Source organism: Phytophthora ramorum (assembly GCF_020800215.1).
Source record: "Phytophthora ramorum isolate Pr-102 chromosome Unknown Phyram_PR-102_s0016, whole genome shotgun sequence".
Lineage (NCBI taxonomy): Eukaryota > Oomycota > Peronosporomycetes > Peronosporales > Peronosporaceae > Phytophthora > Phytophthora ramorum.
This window is the reverse complement of record NW_027150662.1, coordinates 294,955-311,671: the sequence shown is the minus strand read 5'-3', so window position 1 is coordinate 311,671 and position 16,717 is coordinate 294,955. Positions and strand designations below refer to the sequence as shown.

The window sequence follows — 16,717 nt, the reverse complement described above, 5'->3', positions numbered from 1 at the left end:
GCCGTGAATTTCCTGTGTTTGCGCGGCGCTCCGACCTTCTTCGTTTTAGGGTTAAGGAGGATTTTGGGCCCTGTACCCGCGGCCACCCGATGATCCTGCGCACCCTGGAGACGCTCATTCTCTTCGTAATCGTCTTCATCATCTGGTAATCATCACTGTCGCTAGAATTGAGCCCAAACTCCAATTTCACGTCTTCATCCGTGGCTCCCTGCGTCTCACCCGCTCTCGTCTTGCTTCCCCTCGTTATCAACGCACGAGAAACACCGGACATTTTCCGCTGCCGGACGTTTCTCCACTGATTCAGCACAACCTCCATCATATCCTCGAATTCATCTTCATCATCAATGTCAGCCAGTTCACTGCAAATCAAATGAGTCGCTCTGACCGCTTCGCGGTAGCGCTGAGCATGCATCCTCTTCTCAATCTCGCGTGCAAGCTTGGAGTCTGTCGAGAAGGTCTCGTACGAGAACTGCTTCACACGTTTCAAATCGCTCGTTGTATTAGTCCATCTGAAAAAAAAAATCGTGGACAAATCATGGGATATACATGGGTTAGAACATGATTAGTCATGGGCTTGTCAGTATTCAAATCATGGACACATTCTGAGTAACACTGGACGCACCTAGAGTCGATGCGCATCCAAGGGATCAGCGGCCCAGGAATCTTTTCCTTCTTTCTGTAGGCGATCGCGTGTCTACAAGGAAGCATCATCGTCATTCCAAACTCGCAGTCGCACTCCCACGTGTCCACGCGAAGGCGATGCGTCTTCCTGGGTCCTTGCACCACGACTTGACCTTCTTCACCTCCGGAGACTGCGAACTTGTACCGACCAGCGCTGGCAAGCGCTCTAGTGTACTGGTTTGCGATCTGTTCGGCCACGAAGTGCGACGTGAAGCGAAGGACGTTTGACATCTCCTCGTCGAAGTTGCTGTTCACGAACTGTCCAATCCTCGCCACCCGATAACTATACTCATTCTCCATGCGGCGATCATACGCAACAAGGGTCTTCACGCACCCAGCCATGCTCGAGGACCCGTCCACAAAATGCCGTGAAAGGAGTCATGCGAAATCTTGTATTTGGCTGCGCTGTCTGAGTAGACCATAGCGTGTACCCGCGTCTACCTGACTTGCGTCATCTGCCGATATCTTGCAAAATTCTGGCTTGGCCCGCTTTTCCTTGAGGTATTTGATCACGTGAAAGTGACAAATTAACACGCGCGCCCTGGGAAAGTTCGATTCCAGCACCTTGATTTCGTTGAGGTCCTTGTCAACGACAATGACACGAAGCCGGTCAATACGTGTTGGATGGAGGCGCTTGAAATGGGCCACTGCGCGCTCCATGTGCCAGTCTCCATTGGCCTCCAACAGAGACTGCTGGGCCACTGCGCCCTCCCCAAATTCGTTCATTGTCATGATGGTGAGCAACTGGTAATTGTATCTGTTACAAAGCATAATAAATCATGGGTCAATACATGAGTAATCATGGAAAAATCATGGACACAAAATCACACTCACCGATTTGTCTTGTGGCTGCAATCCACCAACAACTCGCTGAAGCGACTGTAGATGCGCCTCATATGCGCAGACGCTAGCGAAATCACAACCGTTTCTCCACCAGCAGTCTCAGCCACCGCGAAAACGTTCTCAAGGTCAGCCGCAGCAAACACAGCAAGCTCTCGAGCGGTAGCGTCGTTGTCGTCCACCGTGGCAACCGAAGATGCGTGCCCCCGCACCATGTTATCCACGTCCACTCGGATTACGTTCTGGTCATGCTCGAGGAGGCAGTCGTAGATCTTCGACCTCTTGGCCCCTACCGCCAGCATCCCTTCAACCCGTGCAGCAACCAAACGGTTGTCCACACCCCGAGAAGAAGGGTAAGTGGCGTAGCTGGACGGCGACAGCTTGTGGTTGTGGACGAAGAAACCGTTCTTAACTTGCAGCTCCCCCCGGGCCACGTTCCACTGAACCACAAATCGAAATGGACAGTCCATCAGCCGGATGTGCTGTCTTGGGCGGCTGCCGGTACCGCGAGACTTGCGCTTCTTCCAGCCGTGTGTACAGATGTACACACGATGGTACGGGTCGAAACCCTCAGGCACCAACTGCGATTCATCTCCACCTTTCTTGGTCTTCGACAGCCGCTTGTTTCGCTCGCCACGAGACATCGTCTCTCGCACGGGCAGAACTTGCATGGTGTTTTCGCAATATGTCGCAAAGTAGGAGAGCCAGGATTCCCAGCTCGTGTGCCAGACAGTTGGCGGTTCGACTGCGACTTCCACTCTGCTGTGACCATGGAGAGCGTTACTGTCGGACTGGCTTTCTTCTTGCTCACTCGATGCGTCACCAGCCGTGTCTGAACGCTCGCGATCGCCCCCGGCCTCCGCCTCTGCGAGTTTCTGCTACATCAGCCGTCTCATTCACCGCGTCCTCATCCGAAGACGCTTCAGTGTCCTCACGGGGGTGAGTCCACGATAAGCCAGGACCCCCGCCGTAGCCAGGGACGCGCCGCCGATCTTCCTCCAGCACTACCGCTTCCTGAGCCCTTGACTGCTGCTGCATCCTCAGCGCCTTGCATCTTCGGGGAAAGCCAAAATGAGCGCTCTCTCTCGCTCGAAAATATCCGAATCGGAAATATGTGAATCGCGGAGGCGGTAAGATAAAATAAATTCCAATCATGGACAAATCCTGTTCTCAAATCATGGGATATTCCAGGATTATAATCATGGCCTCCAACGGTTCCGTTTTAAATTATCCGTAATTTATCAATGGGGTTTTGCTCTAGTGGAATTTGTGCTGTGTAAACGCATGTCTTGGTTTCTCAGGCACACACTCGTTTTCAAATCCTATTCGTACCGTGGATGTTTGTCAACATCACCTGCCTTTCCTTGTAGTGGGCCACGAAAGACTGGGTCTCAAAAAATGAGCTATCCAGTTTTGATATGACGTCTACGACTTTTCACGGTATGCTTGCTTCTGCGAAGCATTGTACGCTTGTCTCCAGACACGAACCTGTCGTGTCCTGCAGCTGCACGTACAACCAAGACCTGTTGGACACCGCGACATCTTTCGCTGTATCTCCGTGGCCACGCCAAGCGATGGCATTGCCCGGGCAAGTACTAGAACGTGGCGACGAGTGGCACCTTTCCAGCCGCTGTACAGTCTAGTGACTCATTGAGATGTAAAAGTCTTGGCAGATTTGAAATGGCATGCTGGATGTCTCCGAACTCGAGTTTGCTATATCTCTATTCCGACTGCAGCCCACACACCGGCGACTAAAACACAGATGGCGGGGTGAGTTACGGGGGTGATCACAAGTGACAGCTTCAACGTTGGCACTGCCATCCTCTTACAAGCAGATCTCCAGCTATCCCCACCGACCCAGCTGCACCACCAGACTGGCGATCTTGAAGCGTTGTCGCTCAAACTGTCGCTCGTACACTGGGGCCTAGCAAGGAGATGTCGATCCCGTTTCGGGGATTCCCGTGGGAAATGTCCGTGCTACTCGCTTTCTCACTTCCCAATTCGCCATCAGCAAGTCTTGTCTTCATCAACCAACCACCACTTCGTCCTCGTCGCAATGATCCGGTTGTCGGTTTTCTTCACACTCGCTGCGATTGTTGCCTCTGCGATGATGGTCTCTGCCCACTCGGTCCAGCAACCATACACGCAATCGGTCATGGATCCTGCACAGCGACGTCTATTCCAAACTAGCAGTCATCGCTCGCTGCAAGCCTGCAAGGACTCACCTCAAGCACGAAGGCTCCAAGAGCATAATGTTGACCGTCGTGCTGCCATGTTCGAGAACCTACAAGCCCGTCGTCGACTCGGAGGCTATGCGAAGACTGGTGTCAGCGACACTCCTGCCCCCACGACGGAGCACCAATCCAGCTTGTGGATCAACGATGTCAGCGACGTTAATGCGAGCGTTCTTTTCGGAAGTGACGTCAAGTGCGTTCTCGAGCCCGAGGGTGACGGAGGGCCCCTACTACGTCAATGGAGAGTTTATCCGCTCGGACGTGACTGAGAACCAAGAAGGCATCAGTCTCTTCGCAGAACTGCAGTTCGTAGACGTGAACACATGCGAACCCGTGGATAACCTGTACGTGGACTTTTGGCACTGCAACGCCACCGGCGTTTACTCGGGTGTGGTGGCCAACGGCAACGGCGACACGTCCGATGCTTCCAACATCAACAATACGGCATTCCGAGGACTCGCGCCGACGGATGACAATGGGATCGTGACCTTCACGTCTGTGTTTCCGGGTCACTACACGGGACGAGCTACGCACATCCACATTTTGGGCTCGTACAATGGAACCGTGCTCAAGAACAACACGTACTCAGGTGGGGTAGGTGCTCACGTGGGGCAGCTCTTTTTCGACCAAGATCTTATCACGAAAGTGGAGGCCACGGGTGTGTACGCTACCAACACGCTGGACGTCACGCTAAATGACAACGATAACATCTACCAGGAGTCTGCGGACACTGGGTTCGACCCCATCATGGAATACACGTTGCTCGGGGACACGGTGGAGGACGGCATCTTCGCATGGATCTCAGTGGGCGTCGACATGACCCTGGCCAAGAGCGTGAGTGCTGCCTCGACCATCACCGCCAATGGAGGTGTGGCCAATGCAAACAGCATGGGGCCCCCCGGAAGCGGGTCGGGTTTTCCTCCGATGGGCAGTGGATCGTGGGGCCCTCCTCCGGACTCGGACGCCACTCAGTCCTAATAAGCAACGGACCAGCTGCAAGGTATGCGGCGAACTGTCAGTCTTCTTGTGATTGTGTGTAGTCGTTTCTAGCCTTCGTGTTAACCTTCGTTTTGTAGTTTGTGAAGAAGACTGTGAATATGTTTGCGCTATGAATTCGCGACGATCTCTTATCCACCGTTCGCCTTGCTCACTCTCCACACGAAAAGGCTCTTGTCGTTGGCGCCAATAGAGACTAGCCTCGAGTCGTCGCAAGTGAAGGCCACATTGGCCACGTTCAGGCTGTGGCCGTGTAATTTGTGTTGCTCAGTGTGTCTTGAAATACACGGCGTGTTGTATACGCGGATTTCACCCTGGTTCGTAGCTGCAACCAGCATCTCCTGAGTGTTAGCCTTTGCCAGAGCATGAACGTGGTCGTCCGGCTTGCCGGCGATGTCCCAGACGCCCTGGGAGGCCCAGGCAAAGAGGCACTTGTGCGATGCCCATGCGACATCAGCTGCACTAGCGGCCGATGTGATGTGGCTCCCGTCCATTGTACTCACGAATAGCAGCTCGAAGGCGTCACTTGATACTCTTGCCATACTGCTGTCGGCTGCGAAGTCCAAGCGAGTTGCACGACCACTTGGCTTGGAGAACTTAAATCGCAGCGAGAACCTGTCTAGTGTCGAATAGAAGTACACACAGTGATCAGCTGATGCTAACGCTAACAGCGTCAAATCGGGCGAGAACGTCATGTCCAATGCGCTCAGTTTGCTGTCTCGGCCTTCATGTAACAACTCGAGTGTCTGTCCGTCCAATACGGCAAAAGCGCCGTCCTTGTGGCTGTTTTTACTGGTCGCACCAGAACCACCGAAGCCCACAGCAAGCCACTTGCCATCTGGGGAATACGCCGCACTCTGCAGGGCAGCATCGAAAGCAGCTTTGGCGACCACGCAGCGCTTTCCTAGATGCCATAGACGTACTGTGTGATCTCCGCCAGCTGTGACTACCAGTTCTGGTCGAAGCGGGTGGGCAGCGAGGCCCTGCAGCTGAACAGTGCGGTCGTAGTGACTTTCCGACACGAGGATCGATTCTCCTGTGAGGCGGGATAACTCGAACAGCTCGGCACCTTTAGTGCCTAGTAGCAAACGATCTTCTGCAACGTCCCAGCAAAGTGAACGTACAGCCGCATTTTGTGGTGCTGGTTGGCATCCAGCCACGTCAAAGTCAGCCAGAGGGGTCAGTGTTGTCCTGGCCCACAGTTTCACGTGTCCGTCGCGGCCACCAGTTGCGCAGCCCAAGGACGTCGCGTGAATGGCATACACGCTACCAGTGTGAGCTGGAATAACGCGCGCGACGGTACAAGCTTCCCACGCATAAAGATGGCCTGAGGCACAGCCAGTGACTACAAGTCCACCCATTGAGACGCCGCACAGCACTGGCTGTCGCTGAGCTCGAGCGCCAAAAATGCCATCGCGCGCTGTGAGAGTTGGCGGAGTCATTTTCCAAAACAAAACGTGATCGTCGCCTCCTGAGACCAACCGGCATCCTCCTGCGCTCTGCGGGTCCTCAATGAAGCACACGAAGAACACGGAGCGGCGAGTGGTGCGAGAACTTGCAAACAGAGAGCCGTCGAACCACCGCCCTGAAGCAGACCGATACACAGCCAATGAATGGAACTCATCCTGACCCATAGCAGCTAGCAACTTCCCGTCGGGTGTGCTGAACGACAAAGCGGTCACAGCTTTGCTATGGAAAGCGCTCAGCTCAATCACTCGCGTGCAAGTGGCGGGCTCCCAAACGTGGATGCGGGGTCGTTCGTGCGCGAAGCTCTGGGCACAGATCTCCCCCGAAGCTACGAAGCCACCACAGGGAGATGCTGACACACACAAGATAGGGCGTGTGTGTCCCGTGTAGAACTGCTGCCGGTGCTCGCGTCGATCATAGCTCACACCAACACACCCTGTCGGGTACACGATCCGCTTCGGCCGAGCGTAGACGACATTTTGCCGGACGTCATGCGAGCGCAAGCCAAAAACGTGTTCTAGCTCGAACGATCGGTGTCCAGCAATGCCGTCAGTCTCGCTAGGCTCCTGTGAATTGCCTGGTGGTGGCAAAATAGCGCTCACGTACGGTTTGATCTCACTCTGAGCACCGCCACCATCGTTCACGAATGCCTCCGGCAAGAAACGTCCCTCAGCGTCCAGGTCTGGGTCGTCCTCGGGATCTTTCGCTATGCTCGCGTTACCACTGACTACCGCGTCCCCGCCACTTCCAGCGCCGTATAGCCGTCGCCATTGAAGTATACAGCGATCCGAGCGCCCGATACTGAGACAGAGCGCTCCACCAGCCCCTGAAAAACCCAATTGAGCAACGGCGCCGCTGTGGCCATAGTACGTCTTCGCTCCAGCTCCCTGTACGAAGCTCGGATACTTAAGTATGCTGATCGCTCCATGAGAGTTTCCAGCGACAAGAATTGCGTTGCTGCCTTGGGAGGGGGCGCCGGGTAGGGAGCAGGCACAGCAAGTGATCTCCCGCGTCACCGCATCACCAAGCCCAGTAGGCGCCACTGGCCACACTCCCTGGTTAGCCCAATTGTAGACTGTGCTGCTGGTGTCCCAGATATGGTTGCGAAGTGCTGTGGCGCTTGCTACGTGAGAGCCTGTGGTCACGTCCGCGAAGAAAAGTTCGAAACCACGGCAGTTGCTGCGCATATACTGCGAGTCGCTTGCCAGATCCAAATGAGTGACCGGTGCTTTGTGCTTCGAGAAAACAGCGCGCTTCGTGTAGTTGCTGGGAACATCGTAGATGTACACGGATCCGTCTAACGCCCCGCATACAAGTGATTGGCCGTCAGGAGAGAAGCGCAAAACTGTCACGGATTGCTTCGTATCCCGAGTTTCGTACACGAGCTCCACGCTCTGTCCTCGATCTTCAAACACCAGCATACTGCCGTCTTTCTTGTGGCGTCTACCAGTTCCGCCACTTCCCAAACCTACAGCAATAAAATCTCCATCTGGAGAGTATGCGCACGCACGACTGCTAGTATCTAACTTGCTGGAAATCACCAGTAGATGGTGCGCTAAGTCCCAAATTCGGAGCATACCGTCATCGCCGGTAGTGCAGCCTCGTGCCTTAGCGTAGCACACGCTAAGCCCATGCAATTCTCCGCGTGCATGAGTTTCCAGAGATGTTACGGGGGTACCGTCAGGCGTTTTGAGGCCTAATGGAGTACCGTCGAGGGACGATAGGAGGTGAATGCTGCTTCCACGAGTGCCTACTAGCAGTGTTTCTCGAGCGGAATCCCAGAAAACACTTCGTATAGCGTAATGCGATGCTGCATTGAATTCCCCAAACTCAGCTAGACATTCCAAGTCTGCACTCCAAAGCTTCACGAGTCCGTCTTGTCCACCACTTGCAATTCCCCCCGAGGCTGCTGAAGAACAGTATAGTGCTGCCACTCCTCGTGTATGGGCTGGTACAATGCTGGAGAGCTCGCTTCCCTTGAAGCGATATAAATCCCCACTAACAGTGCCTGCAATTGCATCCTTACCACAGCAAACCACGCTCAGAAAAGACGGCGGTGAGCCTCCCTGACGGCCTTTACGCCCTAGTAACGCGTCCTTCTTCACAAGGGTCCGACCTGCTGCAAGTCGCCAAAAAGATGCCGACTTAACTCCTACCGTCACGATGACGACAGGAGTCACGGGAACCTCTGCTGGGCTAATTGAATCGTCAGGAGGTTGAGCAGCTACAGCGCCTTTAGCTGTTTCTTGCTGGAAACTCACGCCAAGAATGCGACCAACTGATGTAGTACTTGCATGTGCTAGTAGCTCCCCACTGCGCCAGTCGTAAAGCGCAAGAGAGTTGCGATCATCCAGACCAACACTTGCCAGCAAGTTCCCAGCTGAATTAAACCGCAACTCAGCGATGCCATGGCGATGAAATCCACGCAGGGATGCCAGTACTTCAAGTGAATCGATGCGCCACACATGAATAACTGGGAGTCGACCCATCTGCCCGGAAGCTGCGATCTCTTGAGTCGCGTTACTTGGCTTACCAGTTGGTCCAAAGTGTGCAGTGAGACTTGTAACTTCATCCGAGTGCTGTCTGAAGTGGCGCTGCAGCCAGAGTTTGCTGTCGAGTATCACTACTACGTTCGCAGCCGGGTATATCATCAAGCCCTTAGCACGCGTCAAAAAAAGGTTATTGCGCACATCGTGGCAGCGGTAGCCATAGACCCACTCGAGTTCTAAGCTGTCACTGGGCACAGTTGAGAGCTCCAAGTCTCCTTCATCTGGAGCCTCAGAAGGGGGCACACTGCTACTGACCCACGGCTTGGACGGGGCGGAAACAGTAGCGGGCGAAGAGCTGGACTTGGCTGGCTCTTCCCCTCTCTCGCCTTGCTCGTCTTCTGGGTCGATGGTTGGATCCTGCAGTCTCTCAGCCAAAATCTCAAGCGCAAAATCTCCCACAGCTACAGCCTCGTCGACAGCGGAGCGCTCATTTCCATGGCTTACTTCTCGTTCGTCGTCGGAATTGGCTGGAGCATCATCTGCGTCGCCACTGTTATTCAATCCACCATCCACATCAACTTCTTCGCGCTCAACGCGCCACTGAAAAATACAACGCTCATCTCGTGCACTAGCTACGACGTAGCTCCCGTCGGCTGTGAATCGCACAGCTGAGATAGTGCTAGCGGCGCCACAGGCTACCTGACACAACGACTCTGGATTCACACACGGGTATCGAAAGAGACGCAACGAACCCAGGGCGTCTCCCGTCACGAGCATTGGAGTTTCTGCACCAGGAGAGCGATCAACCGCCCAGATTTCATGTGCTTGTGTTTTACGAGTAGGCCATGCACCTTGAGCGCCCCAACTGTACGGGCATGAGCTCGACAGCCACTCGACATCTTTCAGCGTAGCGACACGCGCAATTTCGACACCTGATGAGCTTTCAAAAAATACAATTTCGCCACGATTCCTCGCGTTGGCCATGATATACTCCCCAGTCGTCGAGAAGTCAAATGTACTGATGACAACACCAGCATCTCGGGCACGGCATTTACCCTTCGACGCCCAGTCCTCTGTGTGATACGAATAGATGCAGTTGTCGCTCGAGCCCACAGCAAGAGTGAGTCCATCGCCTGAAAATCGCATCGTTCGGATAGGTCTCTTCGAGTCTTTAGCCTCGAATTTTATAGCCAAAGACGCCTCATTCAGCACTGCAAAGGCACCTTGCTTGTTTAGATTCACCAGCTTGGGTTGCTGCCGACGACGCCACTCCAACAAATCTGGGTCTGTAATGGTCACTGCTGGGGTCTCTTCGTCCTCTTCTTCAGCACCTTGACCCACAGCAATACTGGAACCATCGGGTGAATATGTGCAGGCTCGAGCAGGTGCATCGAGAGCAGCGATACGTAGCTGACGGTGGGCTGAGAGGTCCCAGACACGCACAGTGCGGTCATCTCCCACCGAACAGCATTCGCGTCGAAGAGGGTGCACGGCAAGTCCATGAAGCTGGAACGCAGAATGACCGCAAACCACAGGGCCGAAGTGCAGATTGGCACCGTCACTTGACGCGATCTCGAAGATCTCAGCACTTGCAGTGGCGATCAGCAATTTTGCACCTCCATCAGGAGAGGCCACGAGACTGCGCACACGAGGAGCGGAGCTGCCCAGCGCCACTAAATCAAATTGCGCACCGGGTTCCAGCCGTCGACTCCAAACTCGAACTTTACCATCCTTACCACCACTTAGCACCCCACCAGCAAAGGCAACCAAGGTCGTCACCGCAGCTGCGTGAGCATACAGCACACGCACACAGTTGCGTCCTTCGAATAGCAACATTTGACCGCGAGCAGTGCCTGCAATAGCGCCACTTCCCTGGGTGTCACCCGGGAGAGCTGCCAAACTCAGGATGGTCTGCACTTTTGCCTTGCGCCCTAGCACTCCTGGAAGTCTTGCAAAAAGCGCGTGGGGGCTTGAGTAGCGTGCATCTCGCTCCCGAGCCCAGAAGAACAAATGTCGTCGACCACCCGTCACAAATTGTGACTGCCCGGATGGTCCATTCAAGACGGCCAGCGCATGTACAGGCTCTCGTCCGGCATGGCCTGCAAATATAAGTTCCGCTGGTTTGCTCCAGTCTGCAAGATCACCTCCTGTACCATCACCTGGTGCTGTTGCTTTCTCCCATTGATAGACGGCGACGCAACGGAATTCGTCTTGTCCGACAGTGACCAGGGTGCGTCCGTTAGACATCCACGCTAAGTGAGATACACCACGACGGTGGAAACCGCGCAGCACGCTGAGTACCCCACCGCCACCTCCAGCACCACTCTCGCTTAGAGTCTGCGTCGACCAAATCACAATCTTCGGTAGCAACGCAGCCTCACCCGAAGCAATGACACGATGGTCGGTCGGATGCACAGCAAGAGCCTGGACGAGCCCCGCGTGATGGCATGCGAATCGCTGTCGGTGCGCCACAGTGTCGTACACAACAATGACGCCCCCAGCAGGATAGACTGCCTCCGCTGGGGAGATATAGTGCACAACATTGCGCAGATCGCTATTGTAACCGTAAATCCACTCAAGCTCGAGACTAGCCGCCGGCATCCGAGCGTCAATAGTAGGCGGTGTGCTTGGCGTGGCATTGGCTATTGCAAGCTGCCACGGACGTCGCGATAGCATCTTGTCCTTGGTAAAGTCGGGTGCCGCTGCGTCATGTGGGAGGCTCGCATCTCTCTTTCTGGCTGTAGCTTCATCGTCCAGCGCTGACGGCGCCAAAAGTCCCGCGGCAGCTTCACGTTCAGCATCGCTGTCATCGCCGTCCTGTTCGTCCACGAACTCCTCTGGACAGTCAAAATAGTCGACCCACGACGTGAGCTCGGGCGTCGTCTCTGCAAAGCGCAAAAACTCTGGTAAGGACAAAAAGTCATCCATCCCGGGCTTCTGTGCTTTCTGGAAGGCGTGATGTACTAAGTCTTCAAGAACGAGCTCAGTCGGGCAGGACACACCCACGCAGAGCTTACAGAGCCCCGTCAGCGTCGACTTGAACGCCAGAGTGAGCTCGTCCAGGGATAACTGGCCCGTCTCGTTGAAGTCGTAGCAGTTGTACACGACTGCAGCACAGCAGCGAATAGTTAGTCTCCTTGGTACTCACTATCTCCTTCTTGGCTCTTACACGTGAGTTTCTGCGGAATGGGCATAGCGGACATCATCGCCATCGTGCCCAGGAACTCGAGCGCGTCCACGAGTCCGTTCTCGTCCGTGTCCAGCGCCGTGAAGAGCGCCCCGCTGAGCTGGTCCATCTCGCTACGCGCGTGGATCTCAAGCGTCTGCTGCATGGAGCGGCAGATCTCCACCAGCTCGTCCTGGTTGAGCCCGAAGCCCTCGGCCACGTCGTTGAAGCATTCCCACAGCTTGTTCACGTCCCTCTCTGAGGCATTGAGGAACGCCGTTGTGGCCTTCAGGTACGCCGCTTTGCTCTGGAGCTGCCCCATCGCCAGAAGATGCAAATGTGTCAATCCTGATCTTCAAGGGTCGCGATCCCATTTCGTCGAGATGTGTTGGTAAAAATCTTAACCTTCGTTAATAGCCTGCTGCAAGTTTCTACCACAGTGCAATTTTTGGCAAAATCCCTTGTACCAGTTTAAGCGCTAAACCGAGGGACTGCTCTGAGAACGAAATGCATGCCTTTTCCAGCGAGGCAAAAGGTTTTATATTGAATCAACAGTGTGCAAAGTTCGATACAAGCCAAAATGTGTCCTTCTGATACTACTGTACTAGTTATGAGCACTAGGTCGTTGAAAAGATATCTACGCAAGATGTCCGCGACAAATGCATGCAGTGCAATCAAAAAGTGTGCAAATGCGACTTAAAACACGGATTTGGAACATAAAATAAATCGGGTTGTAGTCACAAAGCAGCCTACCGTGCGCGCCAAATCGATAGGACCCCCAATTTCGGAGCAGATCATTGCCGATAACTCGGCTTCTACTGCGAATTAGAGGCTGCTATTTAGATATGTTGCTGCTGTCATGCATACCACGAGCAGGCTTGCGCTAACAACTGCGAATTCGACACCCTCGGCAGGGCTGGTATACAGATTGCAGGTTTTGACAAGAGCGACAAAATATAGTGCCATATCCTTTTTCTGGCGAAACCTACACGTTTATGTAACTTCTTACAAACTTCTATATTAAGAGTTAGTACTTAGTAAGGCCTCCTTCTGCTTGATGACAGCAAGGCAACGGCGAGGCATGGACTCCACGAGCTTGAGTAAGTACTCCTGCTCGATGGAGTCCCACGCAGTCATGACAGTTCGACAACAGTATTGTATTGGCGGCCATGGGCATACACCCGAGCCGCCTTACAGACCAGACGTTCTCGATTTGATTGCAGTCTGGAGAGCGAGCTGGCCACACCATGGTGTTAACTTCCATTTCGTGCAAGAACCCCGTCGTGAATCGACGCGTTATCTTGCTGGAAAATGAAGTCAACATCATGGTTAGAGTGAGCAAACGGAAGCATATACTCGGACACAGTAACGATGAAGTCACCAGAGTTTTGTCGCCCTCTTAATACGGCCATCTCGCTCTTACCTTGGGCACTGAATGCCCCCCAGACCATGACGCTCCCTCCACCATTCTGACGCCGCACAAATGACTGAGCCGGCCGTCGCATGTCACGCCTGTAATACTTGAACCCATCTGGGCCATCCAGGTTGAACTTTCTTCATCAGAAAATACAGTATATTGCCATATTCCTACATGCAATGACAACTAGTTAGAATCGCCAACACAATAAAGCAACAACACGAACAAACTTACCTGGGTTCAGTATATCCTCCTCAGCCCACGCCATTCGAGACCTTGTGTGCCGCAGTCAGAGGCAGCGTGCGGTCCATCTTAGTGTAGACCAGATGGTCCACATGCTGAAGCATCCTCTGTATCGTTCGCACGGAGGCCTTGATCGCGATCTTGAGCTCCGCTACGAAGTGTTCTCCGGACGCCGCCGTGCGAACCAGCACACGCACTTCCTCTCGGTTAGTGCTAACCGACGCCCTGCCCTTGGCTTGTCGCAGCCGCTGTCGGTCTGCGGTCCTCGCTCGGTCTTGATAGCCCTCCGCACACAGGTGCGAGAGCGACCGGTTTTTCTTGAGATGTCGTGTAGCGAGACCCCGCCGTCGTGGAGCCCGATGATCCACCAATATTCTTGATTGGTGAGGGCTTTGCCACGGCCCATTGAAAAATGAGAGGCTGGCAACCACGGTTAAAGCAGCAGTGGGCTGCTCAACAACAAGTTTCCTCCATTCATCTGACTAGTAGTGACACTCATTCTTTTAATATAGAAGTTTGTATGAAGTTACATAAAACGTGTAGGTTTCGCCAGAAAAAGGATATGGCACTATATTTTGTCGCTCTTGTCAAAACCTGCAATCTGTATACCAGCCCTGCCAAGGGTGTCGAATTCGCAGTTGTTAGCGCAAGCCTGCTCGTGGTATGCATGACAGCAGCAACATATCTAAATAGCAGCCTCTAATTCGCAGTAGAAGCCGAGTTATCGGCAACGATAAGCTCCGAAATTGGGGGTCATATCGATTTGGCGCGCACGGTATTTATCGGACATTTGCCATGCCATTTCATCTCCTCTACTTCTCACTGGAACTTCAATCTTCGTAAACCCTCATTTCATAGATATGTGTGCATGCATACCAATTTTCAAAAATAACAGCATATATCCTTGACAGGGCCGTCCACCATGACCCTGCGGGTTGTTACGGGCAAGTCTGACCTCGTACCTGGTGATTTTCTCGCACGTAGTGATGGTACAGTGTCGGCAATATTTTTATGAACGACACCTTTTTCGATTATTGTCCAATGAAATGTCTGAATTGAGGCAGCCGTACGAGAATTGTAGCCATTCTGAAGTCGTTCGACAGTGGTTTAGGACGCCAGTTCGTTGAAGCAACATATGGAATGTTGAAGCAAATACGATACCCAGTTTGGATTGCCTTTCAAACTGGGGCCACTGGCAGGAACTTGTGTGGCGGTAAAGGCAATCCACAGGGGGGAGGTTGTAGCCAGACACTTTCCTCATTTTTACAGACGCAGAACATCATTCACTTTTGCTGTTCATTTGCTATCGTACACTTACTCTCTCACTCCTGTTCTTTGTCTCTCGACACGTTCGATCTACGAAGTGCTCAAGCGCTACTAGGGTATACGCGCTCTTAAATTTCTAGCCCAAACTCCTTGAAACTGATCAATAAGGGCAGACGGAGACGCTGCGGTGATGGCGCGACACTTCGGAAGCAACAACCCTTCTAATTTGGATGAGTAAGGCAGCTTCGACTTGTTCAAGGTGAAGTTGCAATCCTACCTGATGCAGCGGGGCAACTGGGGCGGCTTGGACATCACAGACGTTTTGGGTTCCAACACTACGGCGGCAGAGACGCAAGTGATCGAGGAGAGGAACACTCTCGTGGAGAATACGATCCTGGGTGGGATTTTGGGATAGGATGTGACGAACATTTTTCATGCTGACGAAAGCCCGCAATATGTGACAAGCCTTCGAGCAAGAGAACATCAGACGCGCCATCTCAAATGCGCTGTACCTACCCAAGAAGCTGCACTCGTACATGTTCACGCAAGGCATGGACATGGGCAAGTATCTTTACGACATGGATGCCATGTGGCGTCACCTCCGGAAGATGAACGACTAGATCTCTGAATCTACTATTGTGAAACTGATATTTCAAGGAGTCGCTTTTGGATGTTGTGGAGTCGTTCGTATGTTCGACAAAGACGTGCGTGACGGCAGCTTTTCATCGCTGACGGACGTGCTCAACGCGTTGTGTAGCGAAGCCAAGATCGACTAGCAGTCGGGTGGTATGAACAAGAATGCTGTCAAGCCCTCAGAGGAGGCCAATATTCTGCAGGTGAAGCTGTAGTAAGAATACACTGGAGCCAAGGAGGAGAGCGCTGGAAGAAGAAGAAGACCGAGACCAGTCAAGCGGAAGAAGAGACTAGAATGTGATTCTTCTGCCACTAACCTGGTCATCTTAAGCGAGACTGTGACGACTGTCTGAAGAAGCAATGCCAGATGAAGGCTTAGAGGGATTGTGCATCTGGTGCACAAAAACAGAGGATGATTGGTTCGATGGAGTGGAGCTAGTGGAGGTGAACCGTTTTCAATCAGTATGGTGCTGCAAAATGATATCGGCCCTAATCGGTCATGACAAACGAGAGACGTAGGCTGCAGTCGTACATAGTTGTACCCCTAATATTGGTGCGTTAATAGTTGACAGCGGAGCTGTTGTCCACGTGTGCACTGACTGGGCAGCATTTTCGAATCTGCATGAAGACTCCCTGTTGTTCGTCAGCTGGCAAGGTAATACGAGCAAGAGTGAAGCATGTAGACAGGTGAACATCTATGCTGTTGGTGCGACTCTGGGGTTAGAGGATGTATGTTATATTGTCTACTCAAACGTTTCCGGGCCGACTGGTCGTATCGATCGCGCGAGGATCGCCCAAGGCTTGACAACACTAACTGATCCGATTAAATACGAATAAATTTAGGGTGAGAAATTCGAAAATGACTAGGATTTGTATGTGGTCGGTTCGCTCACTCAAAGCGATTCGCCAAATTTGATCAGAATTCACAATACTAGCAGTGGTGTCGCCAATTTGCTGAGCCTTGAGTGTTTGGAGCAGTGCGACTGGGTGCCGTTTATTCAGAGAATGGTGTATCTGGATCGTGATGGAATACGGATGGAGATGACCAAAAGTGATGATCATTATTGGCTACAGACCAAACGTGAAGAAGCTGGCAGGGCCAACATGTGTGTGGTGACCACGACGCAAAAGCAATCACAATTTATGGAGTGGCACATGCAATTTGTTCATTTGAATGCCCAAGACATGGAGCCGATGGTCCGGAAGGACATGATGGACGGCATGAAGTCGCTAAAACTGAATGATTTGTAAGACTGTATCGCGTGATAATGGCAAAGAAGAAGCG

At 53.0% G+C, this 16,717-nt stretch overlaps 1 protein-coding gene across 1 annotated transcript; it reads right to left on the bottom strand.

Annotated features, from left to right (window-relative positions):
* Positions 1-4,882: 4,882 nt before the first annotated feature.
* Positions 4,883-12,195, bottom strand: KRP23_12731 (Echinoderm microtubule-associated protein-like 6; the record flags this gene model as incomplete). Its single annotated transcript, XM_067883357.1, has 2 exons — positions 4,883-11,814; positions 11,877-12,195. 2 exons carry the CDS (start codon positions 12,193-12,195, stop codon positions 4,883-4,885), a joined length of 7,251 nt encoding a protein of 2,416 aa, XP_067738810.1.
* Between the last annotated feature and the right edge of the window lie 4,522 nt (positions 12,196-16,717).